Raw genomic sequence first — 18,121 nt, 5'->3', positions numbered from 1 at the left:
GGGGTTTGACAACACAAAAATAAGAACCTCCAAGTTGGACTTGTCGAAGTTGACAGAACAAATACATTTAGCCAGAAAGATTATGTGCCTTGCATTTTTGTAAATAATTAAAATAATTTTTTAATGTAATAAAATATATTTATATATGCATATATAACAATTAAACAATAAAAGAAATCAAATAAAATAATAAAATATAATAATACAAATTAAAAAACATTTTGACATGTATAATTTCCAGGCTTTTGCAGGGCCCCATAAAACGTTATGGCGGGACAAATCTGGCCCCTGGGCCTTGAGTTGAACACTTGTGATCTAGTGAGACACATGCAATACGCACGCTGCAACAAAAACTGCCAGTGGATAATAAAGTAATAAAGCAAAGTGCATTCTTCAAGTTCAAACAATCCTAATTTGGATGAGGTTTCTATTTTGAGATTCGTTCATTGTTGAACTGAAGAAAATCCTGGATATTCAGCTGAATGCTGCATGGTTGTACCACAGCAGAGTGCTGCACCGATATAGCCCATGGCTGACATGTCATGTTGATTTTCTTTAGACTGCCATGAAAGCTGTAATTATAGCATGGGCATTTATTTACCTAAACTGCAGAGAGGACGGGACATTAATTGGAAGAAGGCAATAATTGGAGAGAGGCTGTAATTAGCTCATTAAATATAACAAGCTTTTTTTTTTTTAAACTTTAATAAAGAAGAAAACATAGCCTCTGACGACATGGTGATTTATTAAGTATAGGGTGATCCAAAACATTTACATCATTTGAAATATGAACTACTACAAAATAACTGCATATGGAATCCTCTTTATATTTTTTGCGCCATGTCCAAATCAACTTTTGAGTCTGTGTGGGGATTTCTTCTTAATAAAATTTCCTCGAAAGTGCACACTGCACGCTCTTTGTTTTTTTGGGGGTTTTTTGGACTGTGTTCAAGCGTATTCTAACACGAAAACAATGCCTTTTCATTGCTAGAGAATTTTTCAGGAAGAAGTAAAAGCTTTGTACTGTGGAACCTTGCTTATTGTCCACCCCTGTGACCGTGTTTTTCAATTCACGTTGAAAATTTCCGCCACATTCTCCAGTTAGCGAACAATATGGCGTGCGTGTTGTTGTGTTGTTAATACACTGTGTGAGTCCAACTGTGTTCTTAATGTATTTTTAATGACAAAACAGCCTTGATAGTATCCCATTAGCTTTTTTTTTTTTTTTTTTTTTTTTTTTTTTTTTTTTTTGACATGTAGAGTGGATATTTACAACATACGTGAAGAGGTTATAAAAACAATACATAAGACCTAGGACAGGTAACAAAAGGAAGTGGGCTATATACTGATAAAATACTGTTCATCAAATTTGAGAGGAAAAAAAGAATAAAACAATTTTTTAAAAATGAAATAATGACACAAAGTCATGTAGTTGTGCTATACTGGAGAGAGAGAAAAAAATGCACATATGTGTATAATAATAAAAAGAGTAAATTCAAATCAATTACATCAAACAAAAATACTGATTGAAAAATTAATCGGAAAATAATAATACAAATAATTAATATTATGTGTGTTTGCTGATCGGGTGACTGAGAGGCGGAGATTGTTTGCTATTTAACCCTTGGTGAGCCCAGGCAGAGCCCGAGCACCCCCAGCACACAAATCCCCGCCCCACAGCCAAGACCAGAGAAGCCGCCACACATCGCCCCCCACTCCAATCGTAATTCTTATTGTGTCCCCTTTCCCCATGTTTTGTGTTTCATGTTTTGTGTTGTGCATTAAGCATTGCGCTTACCCTCTACTTTCATGTGTTTTTTTCCCCTTATTTCTTTCCCTTCTGTATGCCTGTGCATATGTGATGCATTAAAAAGAGTGACCGAGCGTGTGAGGCGGCGTTGCCGGCCCCAGTGCAGAAGAGGAATGCCAGGAGGGGCACGCGACCCCACAACAGAAGCGGGGCGGGCACACCATAGGGAAACAAAAAAAACAAAAAACAAACAAAAAGGAAAATATGTGTGTATATATGATATATGATATCATCAATCAGAATTACATTAAAAGAAAGGATACTTTCTATCCCATTAGCTTGCCACTACATGGGAAACGGAAGTCAGATGCGTCGCCCGTTTATGACAGCATCAGTGGTTGACTCTCAAAACTTTATCAAGACGCTTTCTTTGGCTCAATTTTTGGTTATGGAGGTGAGAAACACTATTGAATTCAAGAAATAACTCATGGCAAAACAGGAAGGTGGCGTCCGTGTGGTGTTTCGCTGCCACATTGTGGCTTCGGGAACAGTAACATGAATTGCGTCTTCAGTGAAGGCAAAAGTAACCTTAAATGTTCATTTATTCTTTTCATTCATCATTTACATGTGTTTATATGCATTTGGATTTTTTTCTGCATGTAAAACTATAGTTGCAACACTATAAAAATGTTTTTTATTTTAACATTTTTGGCTTCCTGGAACGAATTAGAGTGGAACCTTGGTTAGCGTCCGCCCCGGTTAGCATGTTTTTCAGTTAATGTTGAAAATGTACGCCACAATTTTGCCTCCATCTAAGTACATTTTCAAATTAGCATACGACACAGCGTGTGTATTGTGGTGTTATTAATACGACAACTGTGTTGTTAATGTAATTGTTATTGCAAAAGGTCCTTAGCTTTGTAAAACTATAAAAATGTGTTTTTTGTTAACATGTTTGGCTTTCTGGAACGGATTAATTGGATTTACATTATTTCTTATGGACAAAATGTATTCAGTTAGCAGGGTTTCCGCTACATGTAATTGATCGTGGCGGCCCGCCACTACAAAATAAAAGCCACACCTTCAAAATGAACTTCAAAACAATGTTAAGTAATATATTGTATGAATGTATATACTGCATATGCTATATAGATACATGTATAGCTTATTATTTACACACATATTGACCACAATTAGTTTGAAAACCAATTTAAAATATCATCAAATGTTTCACTGAGCTTTATTTTGAAAAACATGAACCGGAATTGTCTCTCCGCCGTGTCGGCACTTGCTCATGTTGCGCCACTAGTGTCTTGTGTTGACTTTGTTCTTTATAAATAGTCCGTCTGTGCTATCATAACCTTGGACTTTCAATTGATAATCTTTATGCAGGACACATTTCTATAACAAAAATATAAAAATTATTTTATTTTGTTAATTGTGTTATTTTAAACTACAAAATCTATTATTGCACAATTCATTCCCCACGTATTAGTTTTACTCTAAAACAGGCATCAAATTAAATTTAGGTTTGTGTAAAACGTTGTACTTCTGTACTAATAGTCACCTAGTATTTTTGGATTAAATAGTCGGGTCACAAAAAGAGGCTCAACATTTTAAACTCTCACTTAAGTGCTCTCAGCAACTTTGCCATTAAATGAACAGTTTTGCAATGTTCTCCATTTATGTTGTGCTGGTGGTTGAAAAACGTAAAATAAATAAGTTAATAAATGAAGTCATAAAAAATAATTTGTCATAATAAAAAATAAAAAAATACTGCAGACGCAGCAGCGGCACGACACAGCGGCGGCAGTCCCATGCAGCCCACCACCACAGCTCCAGAAAAATCCTAGGGGAAACCCTGAGTTACCAAGGTTCTACTGTAATATCCAATGAACACCTCCTTGAAAATGGAACACCGTTATCTTAAAGGCAGACGTTTTAATACAGCTCTTGTATTGGATCTCATTAGATTGTGCAGGTCGCATCATAGTGACAAGAAGACAAAAAAATTGAATTAAAACCCCAAAAAATAGAGCAGGACATCACTTCAGACTCCTTTGCCAAGCAGTGTTCATTAGAAGCGGCAAGCCTTTTCCCAAGTGGTATTGATCCAACTGAAGTGGTCCTGTCTGCTCCCTCACTGCTGATCCGCTGCTGGAACGAGGCTATTTGCCATCCTGTCTTTGTGGACATGCGCCATGGGACCTACATTCAATGCACAATCCTCATTTTCAATATTTAATAAGTTTGGTCCTGAAAGACGAGCACTCACACAAGTGTTTGGCGAGAGGAGTGGCGGCGCGGCTTAAGATAGCCATGCGGGGATGTGGAGAGCAGTGTGTGTGCGTGGGGAGGTGGCTGATTTCCCTGGTGAGCTTATATCCAAGCTGTCGTCCACCTCGTCTCCTGCCAGTTACAGAGGGACCTTAATCGGGAACATGAAAGCATCTCCTGTGGCGCCGCCTCCTGTCGCTATCACTCACCTGTCGACTGCTTGATTTACCCTCGCAGTGTCTCTGTGTCCACCCTGAACATTCCCACAAGCACAGAGAATTCCCATCCGATTTCAAAGGCCCAATATAAATTATGCTTGATGACACACACAGGAATGTGGTTTGATTTAAACTTGTCATTGCCTTGGAGACAGCTGCTCAGGTCTGCGTGTTTGTGCAAGTGAAGTCCTCCTGTTGTTGCAAAGGGATTACCTTATCGCAGTCGGCAGCAGCAGCACTAGCTTTGTCGTCTCCAACGTGCGATTAGCCATCATTGTGTAACATTGTAATCTACGCAGATAAGGACTTTTTCCCTTAATTCAATCTTCTAAAGTACTCAGAGCAGCTGAACACATCTTCATTTGAATACTCCAAAAATGAAATCCTTTTTATGGAATGTCTGATAGGCTGTAACCTGAATGATGTGAATTTGATTACATTTCCTTGCTAGAACACCGGGAAATTAATGAGTTGTTATTTTTCATAGGATGGGTAAATCTCTCCCTCGGAATCTTCTGAACTCCTGTTTCCATGTGTGTGCTGTATTGAGCAGAATAATGCTATCTGGGGGTCTTCGGACCCACTCTTTTTAGCATGGCGAAGTCCACCCGGAAGGTCAAGTAAGGTTTACAATTTAATTTTAAAAAGGAGTAGATGCAAGCAATTGTAATGCCAGCGCTGGAGAGAACAGTCAGGCCTACCAGCCAAGGTCTAGCGAGGTCCAAGCGGTCTCTAAAGTGAACCGGCATTCCTCTTCCTCACATGCCTATTGTGGAGACAGTCCCAATGATCAGGAAACTTCCTTTTAACTGTTTGTTGGTGTATTGGTCTGATTTGGTTTCAGCCAATCCTTCGCTGGGGAGCTGGGTGCCTCAGGTAGGAGACAGAAACTGTGTGTGTGTGTGCGCGTGTGTGTGTGTGTGTGTGCGTGCGTGTGTGTGTGTGTGTGAAATGAATGAAAAAGAACAGGGTGCCTTTTCTTTGTGTTATCTCTTTCTCTCTCTGCATTACTTATCTAAAACAGAGTGGAAAATATTCCATTCCTAACAGTGCAGCTCAACTTTCCATAGCTGATGTCATGTTTACCTTGAGACCACAAACTGTTGAGTTGAACTGAACTGTTGAATCAACAGCACCTGTTGCAGTAAATGCTCTTATTAAAACCTCAATTCAATTTCCCGCATGGTCAAGAACATTGCAACAAGGCGTTATAGCTGTGGCTGTAGGCAACCTCCTGATGTAGTTATTTATTAAATTTATTAACTTAGCTACTCAGCTGTTGGTGGGAAACTCATGTATGTTACTCTTGCTGTACTGTTTTTTTTACAATGGACTCATCAGCGGTATTAATGGTGGCTGAGCAGTTTGCTCCTATATTATACCTGCCAGTGTTACCACATTGGTTGTATTGCTGCTGTATTGTGCAATATCGTTCATAAATGGCCACTGGTCAAACAGTTAATTTTTTTTCCCCACATTGTCTTGTACTCAAAATCATCATTAAATTTGAAAAAATGAAGTTGTTATATACAGTGAAGTTTTGAAATTTCAGAAATAATTACCTTTCTTAAATTATTGCCTGCTTCCAATCTATATAATATAACTCTGCGTCCTCTTTGCAGTTTAGGTAGATAAACGCCCTGGCTGTTATTAGAGCATGGAGAAATTAGACCTCCACCAAAGCCAGACAATCCTAGTTTGAATGCGTATCCGATTTTCCGGATCTAAATTCATATCATGATCATATCAAATCCAGACACAGTAGAGTGCAACCTCAGTTAGCTTACACTACGGTTAGCATGTTTTTCGGTTAACGTCGAAAATTTGCGCCAAAATGTTGCCTTGGTTTGCTTACATTTTCCGGTTTGTGTACAATATACCGCACATCTTGTTGTGTTATTAATACACTGCATGAGTACAACTGTGCTCTTAGCTTAGCTTGCTAACAGAATGGCGACCGGAACTGGAAGTCAGCTATGTCGCCCGTCTATGATGTCATCAGTGGTAGAACATGTTAACACAAAACACGTTTTTATAGTTTTATAATTATAGTTGCACATGTATAAAACAATTATACATGCATATAAATGATGAATGGAAGGGATAAATAAACATTTATGGTTACTTTTACCTTCACTGAAGACATGACGGTTCCCAAAGACGAGTGACCTGTGGCAACAAGACAACATCACGGACACCACCTGCATGTTTTGTCATGAGTTATTCCTTGACTTCAATAATGTTTTTCACCTTCTTTAGCAAAATGCTGGCACTGGTAACTTTCTTTGGTTCCATTTTGGGTTATTCTGGTGAGAAACACTATTGGATTCAAGGAAAGTGGTGTTCGTGTGGTATGTCTCTCCCCCATCCTGTCTTTGGGAACAGTCACGTCAAGAATCATGTCTTCAATTAAGCTAAAAGTAAACTTAAACTCGTTTATCACGGGAATAAGTTCCCAAAATAGCCCGCAATAAGTGAAATCCGCGAAGTAGCCAACTTAATTTTTTTATGATTATTATATATGTTTTAAGGGTGTAAAACCCCTCACCATACACTTTATAGACTTTTCTCAGACAGGCATTGACATTTTATCACATTCCTCTCTTGCTTAAACACTCTCAAAGAAGTTCAAACCTTTGTTTGAATTTTAATCATCAACCTACAGGAGGGACACAAGAAATTATTCAGTCACTCATGCAGATTTTTTCTCCTGTGACCATACCTTTTCGTCCTGGCGCCGTTCCACTGTACTGTAGCGTTTTTGTATTCTTGTTAAAACATACTGTTTCAGTCCTTCGAACCAAAGATTCATTTACAAGCTAGAAAGCAAGCAAGCTAGCAATGACAAAGGAGATACACAGGGCGGCATGAAGGAGATTGGCTGTAGACCAAAGTCAATCAATCAGGACGCAGAAAACAATGGACAGTGCAGACTGACGAGCAAGGGAAGAGAGACACTCAACTTCCCACAGTGCAATTCTTCTTAAAGGGCCAGGCTCGGCCTGTAACAACGTTCATACGCTGTAATAAAAAAAAAAATGTAAAAAAAGAAGCACTAAAAAAAATTCTGCGAATTCGTGAAAGGTGAACCGCGATAGAGCGAGGGAACGCTGTATATGCATTTCAAATAGTTTTCTGCATGTGGAACTACAATTGTAAAACTGTAAAAACAGGTTTTGGGTTAACATATTTGCCTTTCTTTGTGTAGGCGTATGAGTGCAGTCTCCGATCCAGATAATGGACAGAATAATGAGAAATATAGCAGGGTTACCATTCACATGCAAAACATGTCTTCCTCTTTTTTCCTCTCAGCCCATGAGTGTGCAACTAAAGGTGTCTGCAGCCGCATGCAGTTCATTAGTGTGTACACTGTTAGTTGATAAATTTGGATAAAAAAAACAACAACTCTTTTTTTCCACTCCTGTGCCATCTTGCCCTCTTGGATGAGTTTTTTTGTCCTGTTTTATCTCATATTTTTTTCACCTTCAGAGCAGCCTGCCTTACCGTCATTGTTTGTTTTCCCCACCTTTTTGTCTGCACACCTGTGTCTTATCAGGCTTCACCCCCCTCACCCCAGCCAATTATCTCCCAGTTTTTCCTCACACGCTCCCCAGTGATCACTTCTCTTGTGTTTTGTGCCTTTCTGTCTTTGTTGAGTGGTGGCCTGTTCAGTTTGCTGGCTCATTGTTCAAACTTGTACACTCAGGCTGGTTTCTCTTCCTTTGAGGTTTGTTGTTGTTGGTTGTTTCTACATGACAATTTGCAGAGTTGGCTGTGCTTATTTCACCAGCATCTGCTCTTCACCTGCTCTTTTAATTCCAGCAGACCTAAAATCAAGGTTTTTGGCTCCACATTGCAGCTAGAACAGCAATTTAACCTAAAAAAAAACAATAACATGTTGTTATATAGTCACACCAAAGGAAACCCCATTAAAAAAAAAAAAAAAAATCCGTTGCGGAGTCCAACCAAGGCATGATAACAAGCTTCTCATCCTCATGTTTGAATAATTCTTTTTCCAAAATAACCAACAAGCCGAGATGTGACCATGTTTTTTTTTTTTTTCTGCGTGCGAAAATGTCACCAAGCCTCATTTAAATGCAACTATTGTGCTGCTTAAAGGTTTCTGCGTTGTCTACAATACTTTTTTGCGCTCCATAAAGTTACTCTGAGTCAGTATTTGAAAGATTATTTAGGGCCTCACTAAACAAAAAAAACTATAACACTAACAAGAAAAACAAGTACAAATTGCTTGATGAGAACAAGAGTCTATTATTAGGGCTGTCAATCGATTAAAATATTTGTGATTAATCTAATTTGTCCATCGTTAACTCATAATGAATCCCAATTAATCACAGACCGAAATAAGGATGTGCGCGTCAAAAAAAATGGTGGCGTTAAAGGGATTTCCCGTCAATGCGTTAACTTCGACAGCCCTAATTATTATTACAATACAGTCAAACCTTGTTTTTTTGAAAACCCCACTTTTCGTATGATTCAGTTTGAGACTTGGATCACACACCGAACACCAAATCTCACAGTACTTAGTTTTGAATCAATGATTCATTGATTATTCAATTAATCGACAACTATTTTGTCATTTGATTAATCATATTTTTATTAAAAAATGTAAACAGCCTCTAATTTCAGCCTCTCAAGTGTGAATATTTTTTTATTTTCTTCGTCATCCATGAAAAGCAGACCTAGCCACACATATCAGCTTTGGCTTTGAAAAAACAGTGATCAACATGTTTGCCTCTTTTCTGATATGTTGGAGACCAAACCACTAACTGTGTGTTTGGTTCACGTTGATTTGATCCGTCTAATGCCAACCAATTACTCGATTAATCGAAACAACGAGCTCCAGATTAATCGACTAAGAAAATAATAATTATTTGCAGCCCTACTTAGTTTACACAAAGTTACGGTATCCTAACACGCATTCATCTCAAATGAGAACGTTACACAAACAAGTTTTCCTCATCAACAAGAAGTTCCTTCCAGGCAAATAAATACAAAATCAAGGAAGCTAATACATCTTTAAAGTCCTGGTTGTTGCTGTGACCCCTTTGCAGACAATGGTAACCACAGGAAAAGTATTTGCGTTAGTTCCAACAAGATTCAAATGTGTATCACTTGTCAAGTCTATTGAAGTAGCATAGCGGTTTTATCTGTTTAAAGTCTGCTGGTTTATAACACAGGAAAGGGAAGATTAAAGACTTTGTGGCTCAATATGATGAGACACGACGACTGATGATACCAAGTCTCACTGCAAGGACATTACTTTCTTCCAGAACGTGTTCAGGGACAACTTGGTCCTCTTCACTTTTACTTAAGTGGTGATGAGTGGTGATGAACTGTTTCATATTCCAGTTTCAGCAGTCACAGACAGCCAATCGTGCACTTTCCAAGCTCCAAGACGCCTCATATTTGGTACACATGGAAGAAATCAAAATGAATGGAATGACACCTCATTATCAGTCCATCCATGGAAGCCTCTTCTCCTCTGTAACCTTCTACCTCTCGCCCCGCATTGCATCTCACTCAGACGCTACTCAGCAGCCTCCTCCCCTACAAGCACTTACAGATGGATAATTACTAATACTCTACAAAAAAACATCATCTATTCAGTTGTTTGAAACAAACGAATTGGTATTTGTAAAAGTCTTCCTGTCTTCCTAGACAGGTAGTCAAAACAAAAACTGAAACACAGCCAAGTTCACTGTAACTATTGCAATAGTGAATACAGTCGTCCCTCGCCACTTTGCGCTTCGAATTTCGCCGCTTCACTCTATCACAGTTTTTCAAAATACTTGAATTCATAAATCAGCTCGTTTTTTTGTGATGGGCTAAAGCCTATTATTAGCAAAAGAAATGCATAAGCAAGCATAAAAATTGCTAAATGAACTAAAATACAAATATAAGGCATTCAGAAGATGCATTCAAGCACATTGATATGTAGTATTTACACTCGTCACTAGGTGTCAGTAATGGGACTCTCCAAATGCTAATGTGTGATATTATGTCTTAGTGTCTTTTATGTCTGCTATATTGGGTAATAGGAGTGTAAATGTGACTACAGCAGTATTATTTTATGTCTAGAGTGTACTAGTAATGTTAAAAAAATGTATTTAGATGGTGGTAAACAGGTTTTCTATGCTCTAACTACAACAATTTTTCATTTATAAACAATGAATCCTACTTTGCATAAATTTACTTATCACGGTCCAGTCTGGAACCAGTTAAACACAATAAACGATAAATATGCATTTCAAGTTGTTTTTTATGTAAAACTATAAAAAAGTGTTTTATATTAACATTTTTGGGTGCCTGGAACGGATTAATTGGATTATCTATTATTTATAGTTGCATTATAACAAGGGATGACTGTACTTACAACACAGACTGATAGTAAACAAATGGAGTGCAGTTCCCCAGGTTAGCAAAGTTAGCACAGCAATATGTCGGCTCGCCCGACTTGCTTTCAAATGTTGACAAACTCGCGTTTCTCAACATGAATCATTTGGCCTGAGATACTACTATTACATATATGAATATTGGTATGATTTATCTCTGTGCCTCAAGCTCCTCTGCCTTCCCGTTCTATTGTTCTGCTTCTTTTCTAATTGTGGAAATACAGTACATGCTTTCTTTGTGCTTTTCATCATCTGAAAGTCATACGGGAAAATTAACACAAAAAATATTTTTAATTTTCCTCGTCACTGATCAAGGAAATTCATTCAAATGCTCATCACAGTTTCCACAGTGTTCAGTGAAGCTTTTGTAATGTACTTAAAAATTAAAAAAAATAAAAAAAAGATGCACTGCTTCTGTCTTTCCAGTGAGCGGCTTGGAGACGGTGATGGGCCTCTACGGCGAAACACTTGAGATTCCGTGCAACAAAGGAGCCGTGAAAGCGGAAGAGGTGCTGATGACTAAATGGAAATATGTAAGTCGCCGCAGAGGTCAATGGATTCAAAATGGTGCCATCCGTCTGACACCATCCGTGTGACACCCATTTATCATGTCTGAACCACACCCAGTCTAAGTGCATTTGCTGTTCGTCGGAGCGTGCATCTGTCCCTCAAAATGACTGTGTGTGTGCGTGCGTGTGCGTGTGCGTGTGTGTGTGTGAGATAGTGGTAGTTTGTTCGTCATGTTTCTTTTCACTAAATCCTCTCTGCTCTATTCTCCAGGACAAAGGAGAGGGACTTTCAGGAGACCTCCTAGTCAAGCAGAAAGATCGCAACCTCTCCATTAGCGCCACGGACGAATATAGCGGGCGAATCAACATGGCCGCCAACTTAAGCCTGCTGCTGAATGCCGCCAAGTTGACTGACCAGCGTACTTTCACCTGCATGGTGGTGCTTGGCGACATCAAAGAGTACCCGGTTCAGGTGGTCATCAACAGTGAGTACCGACACTGGAGCTCTTACCGCTGCACCCAAACAACAACACCCACATCATGAACACATGTTGGTATTTCAGAGGCGCCTACGGAAGTGGAGATTTCAGACAAAGCGGAAGAGCTGGAGTTTGGCAAACTTACTAAGGTAATATTGCTTATACTGACGTTATTTTAAGAAGCTAACCATCAAGGGAAGCCCCCCCCCAACTCTCCTCCCCTCCTGAGGCTGTGTTACTACAGTAACGAGCCCTTTGAAGTGATGCTCATGAATTTGTAACGAGCACAATCCCCACTCCTGCAATTAAAACACCCAAGGGAATATGAGAGGCTTTTTAAAAAGTCTTTGGGCATTACATACTGTATTGTGTGCAAAAGTCCTGAAGGCAGGGGTGTCCAAACCTTCTCCAGCGAGGGCCACACAGTGAAAAATGAAAGGATGCAACTTTGCCACTTTGATATTCAACACATTTAGATATGCCAAGAAGCTATATATAGTGTATATATTTTTTAAAAACTACATTTCAACTTTGTGAGATAGGTGAAATAGCCTATTATTAGTATGGACTTGGGACTTTGCTCTTTCTTCTGAAATCTTTGGAAATTTTCTTCTCGTAGTAAGATGACTTTATCCCAATAATATTATAACTTTTTGCCCAACCTAATTTTCTTTTATTTAGTTTTTTTTGTTTGTCATTAATATTACGACTTTAAAAGAATAACATATTTTTTTCTTTAATATTTCAACCATATGCTACTAAAATCACATCATTTTCCTCATAATATTACCAGCTTATTCTCGTATAATTGAAACTTTTTTCTCATTAGACGACTTTTTTCTTTTAATATTTTGACTTTATTCTCGTAAAATTACAGCTGTTTTGTTCATTTCTACTGGTTGTTTTTTTTTTCCAACTAGTTCAACTTTCGTCATGTCAATTTTCATGTCATAGCTATGACTTTATTCCCATAATAGTTGGACTTTATTCTCGTAACATCAGGTTTTCCACCACCTAATTTTAAAAAAATTACAACTTTGTTGTTTAGGTTGTTTCTCATCATATTATGACTTAAAAAAAATAACATAACAATAAAATGACGTTATTTTTCCTGATAATATTTCAGTGTTATTCTTGTAAAATTCTGACTTTTTCTCATTAGATTACAACTTTTTTCTTTTTGACTTTATTCTTGAAAATTTACTGCAGATTTTGTCATTTTTGCTGCTTTTGTTTCTTTTTGTTTTCTGCTGCAGACCAATAAAAAAAACACACACAAACACACTTTGGACACCACTGCCTGAAGGCCTTAAAAGGGGGCTCGGATTTGAAAAATATGTTCCCCCAGTTATTTTATCAAGTGTTTTTTGAGTGATTTACTTGCCACTTTGTTGCACAGCTGGCCACATGTGTTGTACGAGATGCTAACCCGGCGGCCAACATCTTATGGCTAAAGAACAACAAGCCCCTGGTGGATGATGGGAAAGGTATGTTGTCTATTAATACGGTGTGTTGTCCATTTATGCAATGCTAATGACACAGCTGATGACTTGTAACAACAGTACGGCAAATGTAACACGCATCAACACATGAGCAGCCCCACAGACATTTTAACTTATGATACTTTAAACCAGTGGTTCTCAACTGGTTTGGCTGTGGGACCCACCATCGCCGCTCAATTACAAGCGGTGACCCAAATTGCGGATTTTTTTTCAATTCAGACTTCTCAAATATCATCTATTCAAAGGGACGGCGGTGAGACTGCATCCTTTATGGCGCGCCCTTCTCCAGCACATACACTCCTGATCAAAATCTTAAGACCAGTTGAAAAATTGCAAGAATTTGCATTTTGCACATTTGGATCTCAATGAGGTTTTAAGCAGAGCTACAATATGCAAAAGCAAGAAGGGGGAGTGAGACGAAAAGCACTTTCAAAAAGTAATTTATTGAAAAAACAACAATTAAGCTGAAACAGGCTGTTTATCAGCTGATCAAAGTTTAAGACCATCGCTCAAAAAATAACAAAAAACTCTCCAAACCAGAACAAAAAATGTTCTCAGTAGGACTCAGAAATGAAGATGGCTCCATGAAGGGCATCAACTGTCTGGAACTGATGGCCATTTTTTATAAACTTCCCTTGCCATCCATCCCCAAATGTTCTCTATGGGATTTAAATGAGGGGAACATGCAGGATGGTCCAAAAGAGTGATGTTATTCTCCCTGAAGAAGTCCTTGGTCAAGCGAGCATTGTGAACTGCAGCGTCGTCCTGTTGAAAAACCCAGCTGTTACCACACAGACGAGGGCCCTCAGTCATGAGGGATGCCCGCTGCAACATCTGCATCCATTTGACGACCCCGCACCACCTGAAGCTCCAGTTTTCCACTGAATGAAAAAGCACCCCAGACCATGATGTTTTTTAAACCCTTTTTACCTCAGATGCCGTCTGATGGTTATTGCGCTGCAGTCGGCACCAGTAAGGGCCTTAATGTGGGTGGAAGACCACCCTGTGTCTTGATGGACAGCCAATTGGATCCTCTGGCTCAGCGCAGGTGTGATTTTTTATTATTTTTTTGGGTCTACCACTTGACTTTTTTGTTCCATAATGCTCAGGATCTTTCAAAAAATGTATAATGACTGATTTACTGCACCCAACCTCAGCAGCAATGACACGCTGCGAGAGGCCTTGCTTATGCAGCTCGACAATCCGACCACGTTCAAAAAGGGAAAACTTCTTAGCTTTAGCCATCAGGAGGGCATGACAGTGTGAATGCTTGACAGATAATGAACATTTTGAGCAGATTTTGGCTTTTATAGCCTGTGGTCTTAAACTTTTGATCAGCTGATAAACAGCCTATTTCAGTTCAATTGTTTTCAATAAATTACTTTTTCAAAATGCTTTTTGTCTCACTCCCCCTTCTTGTTTTTGCATATTGTAGCTCTACTTAAAACCTCATTAAGATCCAAATGTGCAAAATGCAAATTCTAGCAATTTTTCAACTGGTCTTAAGATTTTGATCAGGAGTGTATCTGCATCCCACCAGCTAAGAATCACCGCTTTAAATGCCCATCCTGTGGAGTTAATAGAACTACATGGGGAGATTCACCACAGCCACTTTTTATTTGTTAATGCCAATACTTTCTGAACCTGGCAGTTATTTGCTTTTGCAGACCAGGCACCCTGCGGATACTTGACCCCACACTATGTCAATCACTACACTATAATGCCCCTTTTCCACTGCATGGAAGCGTCACTGCTTTACATGGCTTGCCATGGCTCTACTTGCTATTAGCGAATCCAGGCTCTACGGTGTTCTATTTCTAGTAGAGTGGAGTAGATCCGTTCCAAAAGGTCAGCCGAAAACCGGAGCTTACGAAAACCGAATCAATCTTTCCCATAAGAAATGCAAACTTCAAACTGTAAAGAGTGGACGGCTAGCACTACTTGAACTTTATTGTAAACTTCAGCAGCAGCACTGGCCCGCCTCACTTTCTGTTACGTGTCTTCTTTAAACCACTCCCCCAGCAACTCTTGTTAAATGGTAATGGTTTAATTTATTTTCAACATGCATACAAATTACATTGGAATACATCACATAGTCCAATTCACAGTTCCACATGTCCAAAAAGGAGTAGGAAGAAGCAAAGCTTATTTAATCCTACCCTTCCTCTGTTTCACATCAATCGCAATACATTTTTTCACTTCCTGTATTCCAAATGTACTCTTTGCCAGTTTAAAATACATAGGAAAATGATAAGACAATATATCAATGTGGTGAAATAGGAGTCAAGGTTGTAGTCACTGTAAATAAATTATATAAAAGCCATGATCAATAATAATAAATATATAATAATAATAACTGATGAAAGGGTTAATAGTTGACAGAAACATAGTTGGATAATGAGTATCGACAATATACAAAAAAAACAGTACAAAAATATACCCAAAAAATAAGAGTTAGTAGTCAGTGTAAGAGTGGTGAAACATAGCATTGTATGTACACAGTGATTCAGGCCTCTTTTTCTTTGTAGCCTACTTTGTAAACATCAACTGCTTGTACTGTTTCTTGAAATCGCTCATTTTAGTGCGTTGAGTTCCTTACTCAATCCGATCCATCCATCCATGAATCTTTTTCGCGTTGTTCTCGCATATAAATGTTTTAAGTTGAATTTTCCCTAAGACCATAATTCTCCTCTCTTGTTGAGAAGAATTGTATAACATTTCTGGGTAGTTGTTGTTTGCTTTATGCAAAATTTTAGCTGTTTGAAAATTTACTAAATTAGCAAATTTTATAATTGTGATTTTAGAAATAAAGGGTTTGTATGTTCTCTATAAGCGGCATTATGGATTGTCCTATCTGATCTTTTTTGTAGTACTTGTAGTGAGTGAAGTGTGCTTTTACAGTTATTTCCTCTTATCTCCTCACAACAATTAAAAGTTCCTATCTTAAATAACAATAGCTGACATAGGAGGGAAGGGCTATATCTCTATATATTATATCTTATTAGTTACATATAGCACTGAAACAACCATAGATAAACTAAACGCCTGGAATGCAGAAGGATATTAAAGAGGGAGACTGGAAGGAAGCCTGTTTAAAGGCACAGAAACAAACTATCAATACAAGGTTTACACTACTACAGTATTAATGACTAATGAGGATATACATTATTCCAGTTGTGCGCAACCATACAGTATGTCAGCAAACATTCCAGAAACATGTTCTAAATGTTTGAATGACAAAGGCACCCTACTTCACTGTATGTGGAAATGTAAAAAAAAAGTAAATGTTCTGGAAAGATGTCTTGAAATGTTTGTCAGGAATGTTGACAATGAATGTACCCCTGAGTGCTAGACTGTGCATTCTTGGAATATACCCAAAGGACTTTATTGATATGTCACATAAAAAACGGATATTGGATTTTGGACTTTTGCAGGCTAGAAGAGCTATTGCACTTTGTTGGATGAGTATGGATGTTCCTACTTTGGGATTGTGGAAGAAAGAACTGTGTAACTGCATTGGACTATATTTTCATATATATATATGTGTGTATATATATATATGTATATTATACATATATTTTCAAGGGTAAAGAGAAAGATTTCTATAAACTCTGGGAGCCATATATGAGAGAGAGAGAGATTTTTTTTTACTACTATTATTATTATTGGGGGTTTGCTTTGTTTTTTTAATCATTTTCTTTTCTTTATCATTTTTATCTGGTGCGATGTATGGGGTTTGTGTTTGTTTTTGGAGAAAAATTTAAAACTTTACAATAAAAATATTTTTTGGGGGAAAAAAAAGGTTACTATCTTTGCACGATAACCCTATTGCTATTGTAACAGACGCTTCCTTCATACTTTACTAAGACTTCTTTCTTGAATTCAATAGCCTTTTTCACCTTCTTTATCAAAATTCTTGCAGCCGTCCTAAACAAAAAAAAAAAAAGCAAAATATTCAGTGGTCTTGAATGCCTCATCAGCACACGGTGCAGTGCTTGAAAGGAGGAAGGAAAGAGACAGATATGAGTTGTTCATCGTTCTGTGTGCGTTCTATGAACAAATACATTAACCCACTCACACACACATATGTAAGATGATTAAAGGATTCCCTGGCCAGAATCTGTCTATCTTGTCCCAACTTAACACCCCCCCCAGAAAAAAAAACACTATCCATTCCTCAGAGTAACCAACTTGTGGATGCTTTGTTTGGGAATTTGACTTGTTTGTTAGGCACACCGTTTGGCCATACAGTAACCCAGACAGTGTACGAAAACTGAGAAATCCACTCCTGATCAAAATTTTAAGATCAGTTGCGGCATTTTTGTTAATCAGCTAAAAAATGGGTTTGGGCATGCTTGATGCCAGTGTTTCCAGGAGTGGCTAGTGGGAATGTTGCTCCAGGTGGTGAAGATGGCTTCATGGAGGGCATCCACTGTCTGGAACTGATGTCCATTTTTGTAAACTTTCCTTGCTATCCATCCCCAAATGTTCTCAGTTAGATTTAGATCAGGGGAACACGCAGGATGGTCTAGAAGAGTGAGCTTATTCCTCTGGAAGAATCAATCAATCAATCAATCAATCAAAGTTTATTTATATAGCGCTTTACAATAGCCCACAGGCTCCCAAAGTGCTTTACAATAAAACGATACATAAGATCACAGCATAAAAACAGAACATAAACACAAAGTAAACACAAAAAGAAAAAAAAAAACTCTATAAGAAAGTGCTTCAGTGCTGCAGAATGCGCCTTTAAAAGTACATAAAATGGGAATCAACAAGAAATAAATATGCATAAAATGAAAATAAATACAAGAAGACGGAAGAAGTCCTTTGTCAGGCGGGCACTGTGTACTGCAGCGTTGTCCTGTTGAAAAAGCCAGTCATCATCACACAGACGAGGGCCTTCAGTCATGAGTCATGCCCCCTGCAACATCTCCACATAGCCAGCTACCGTTTGACGCCGCTGCACAACC

At 38.3% G+C, this 18,121-nt stretch overlaps 1 protein-coding gene across 2 annotated transcripts in view; it reads left to right on the top strand.

Moving 5' to 3' along the window:
• Positions 1-18,121, top strand: part of LOC129191045 (CD166 antigen homolog) — a 74,785-nt gene that overhangs the window by 37,751 nt on the left and 18,913 nt on the right. For both annotated transcript variants that reach the window (XM_054794001.1, XM_054794000.1), the window contains exons 2-5: positions 11,085-11,191; positions 11,439-11,652; positions 11,731-11,795; positions 13,046-13,133. In XM_054794001.1, coding sequence (XP_054649976.1) covers positions 11,085-11,191; positions 11,439-11,652; positions 11,731-11,795; positions 13,046-13,133 — 474 coding nt within the window. The remainder of the gene's footprint in view (positions 1-11,084; positions 11,192-11,438; positions 11,653-11,730; positions 11,796-13,045; positions 13,134-18,121) is intronic.

This window comes from Dunckerocampus dactyliophorus, chromosome 12 (genome assembly GCF_027744805.1).
Source record: "Dunckerocampus dactyliophorus isolate RoL2022-P2 chromosome 12, RoL_Ddac_1.1, whole genome shotgun sequence".
NCBI classification, from domain to species: domain Eukaryota; kingdom Metazoa; phylum Chordata; class Actinopteri; order Syngnathiformes; family Syngnathidae; genus Dunckerocampus; species Dunckerocampus dactyliophorus.
Note: the sequence above shows the minus strand (reverse complement) of the source record. Positions and strands in the feature narration are given on the sequence as shown.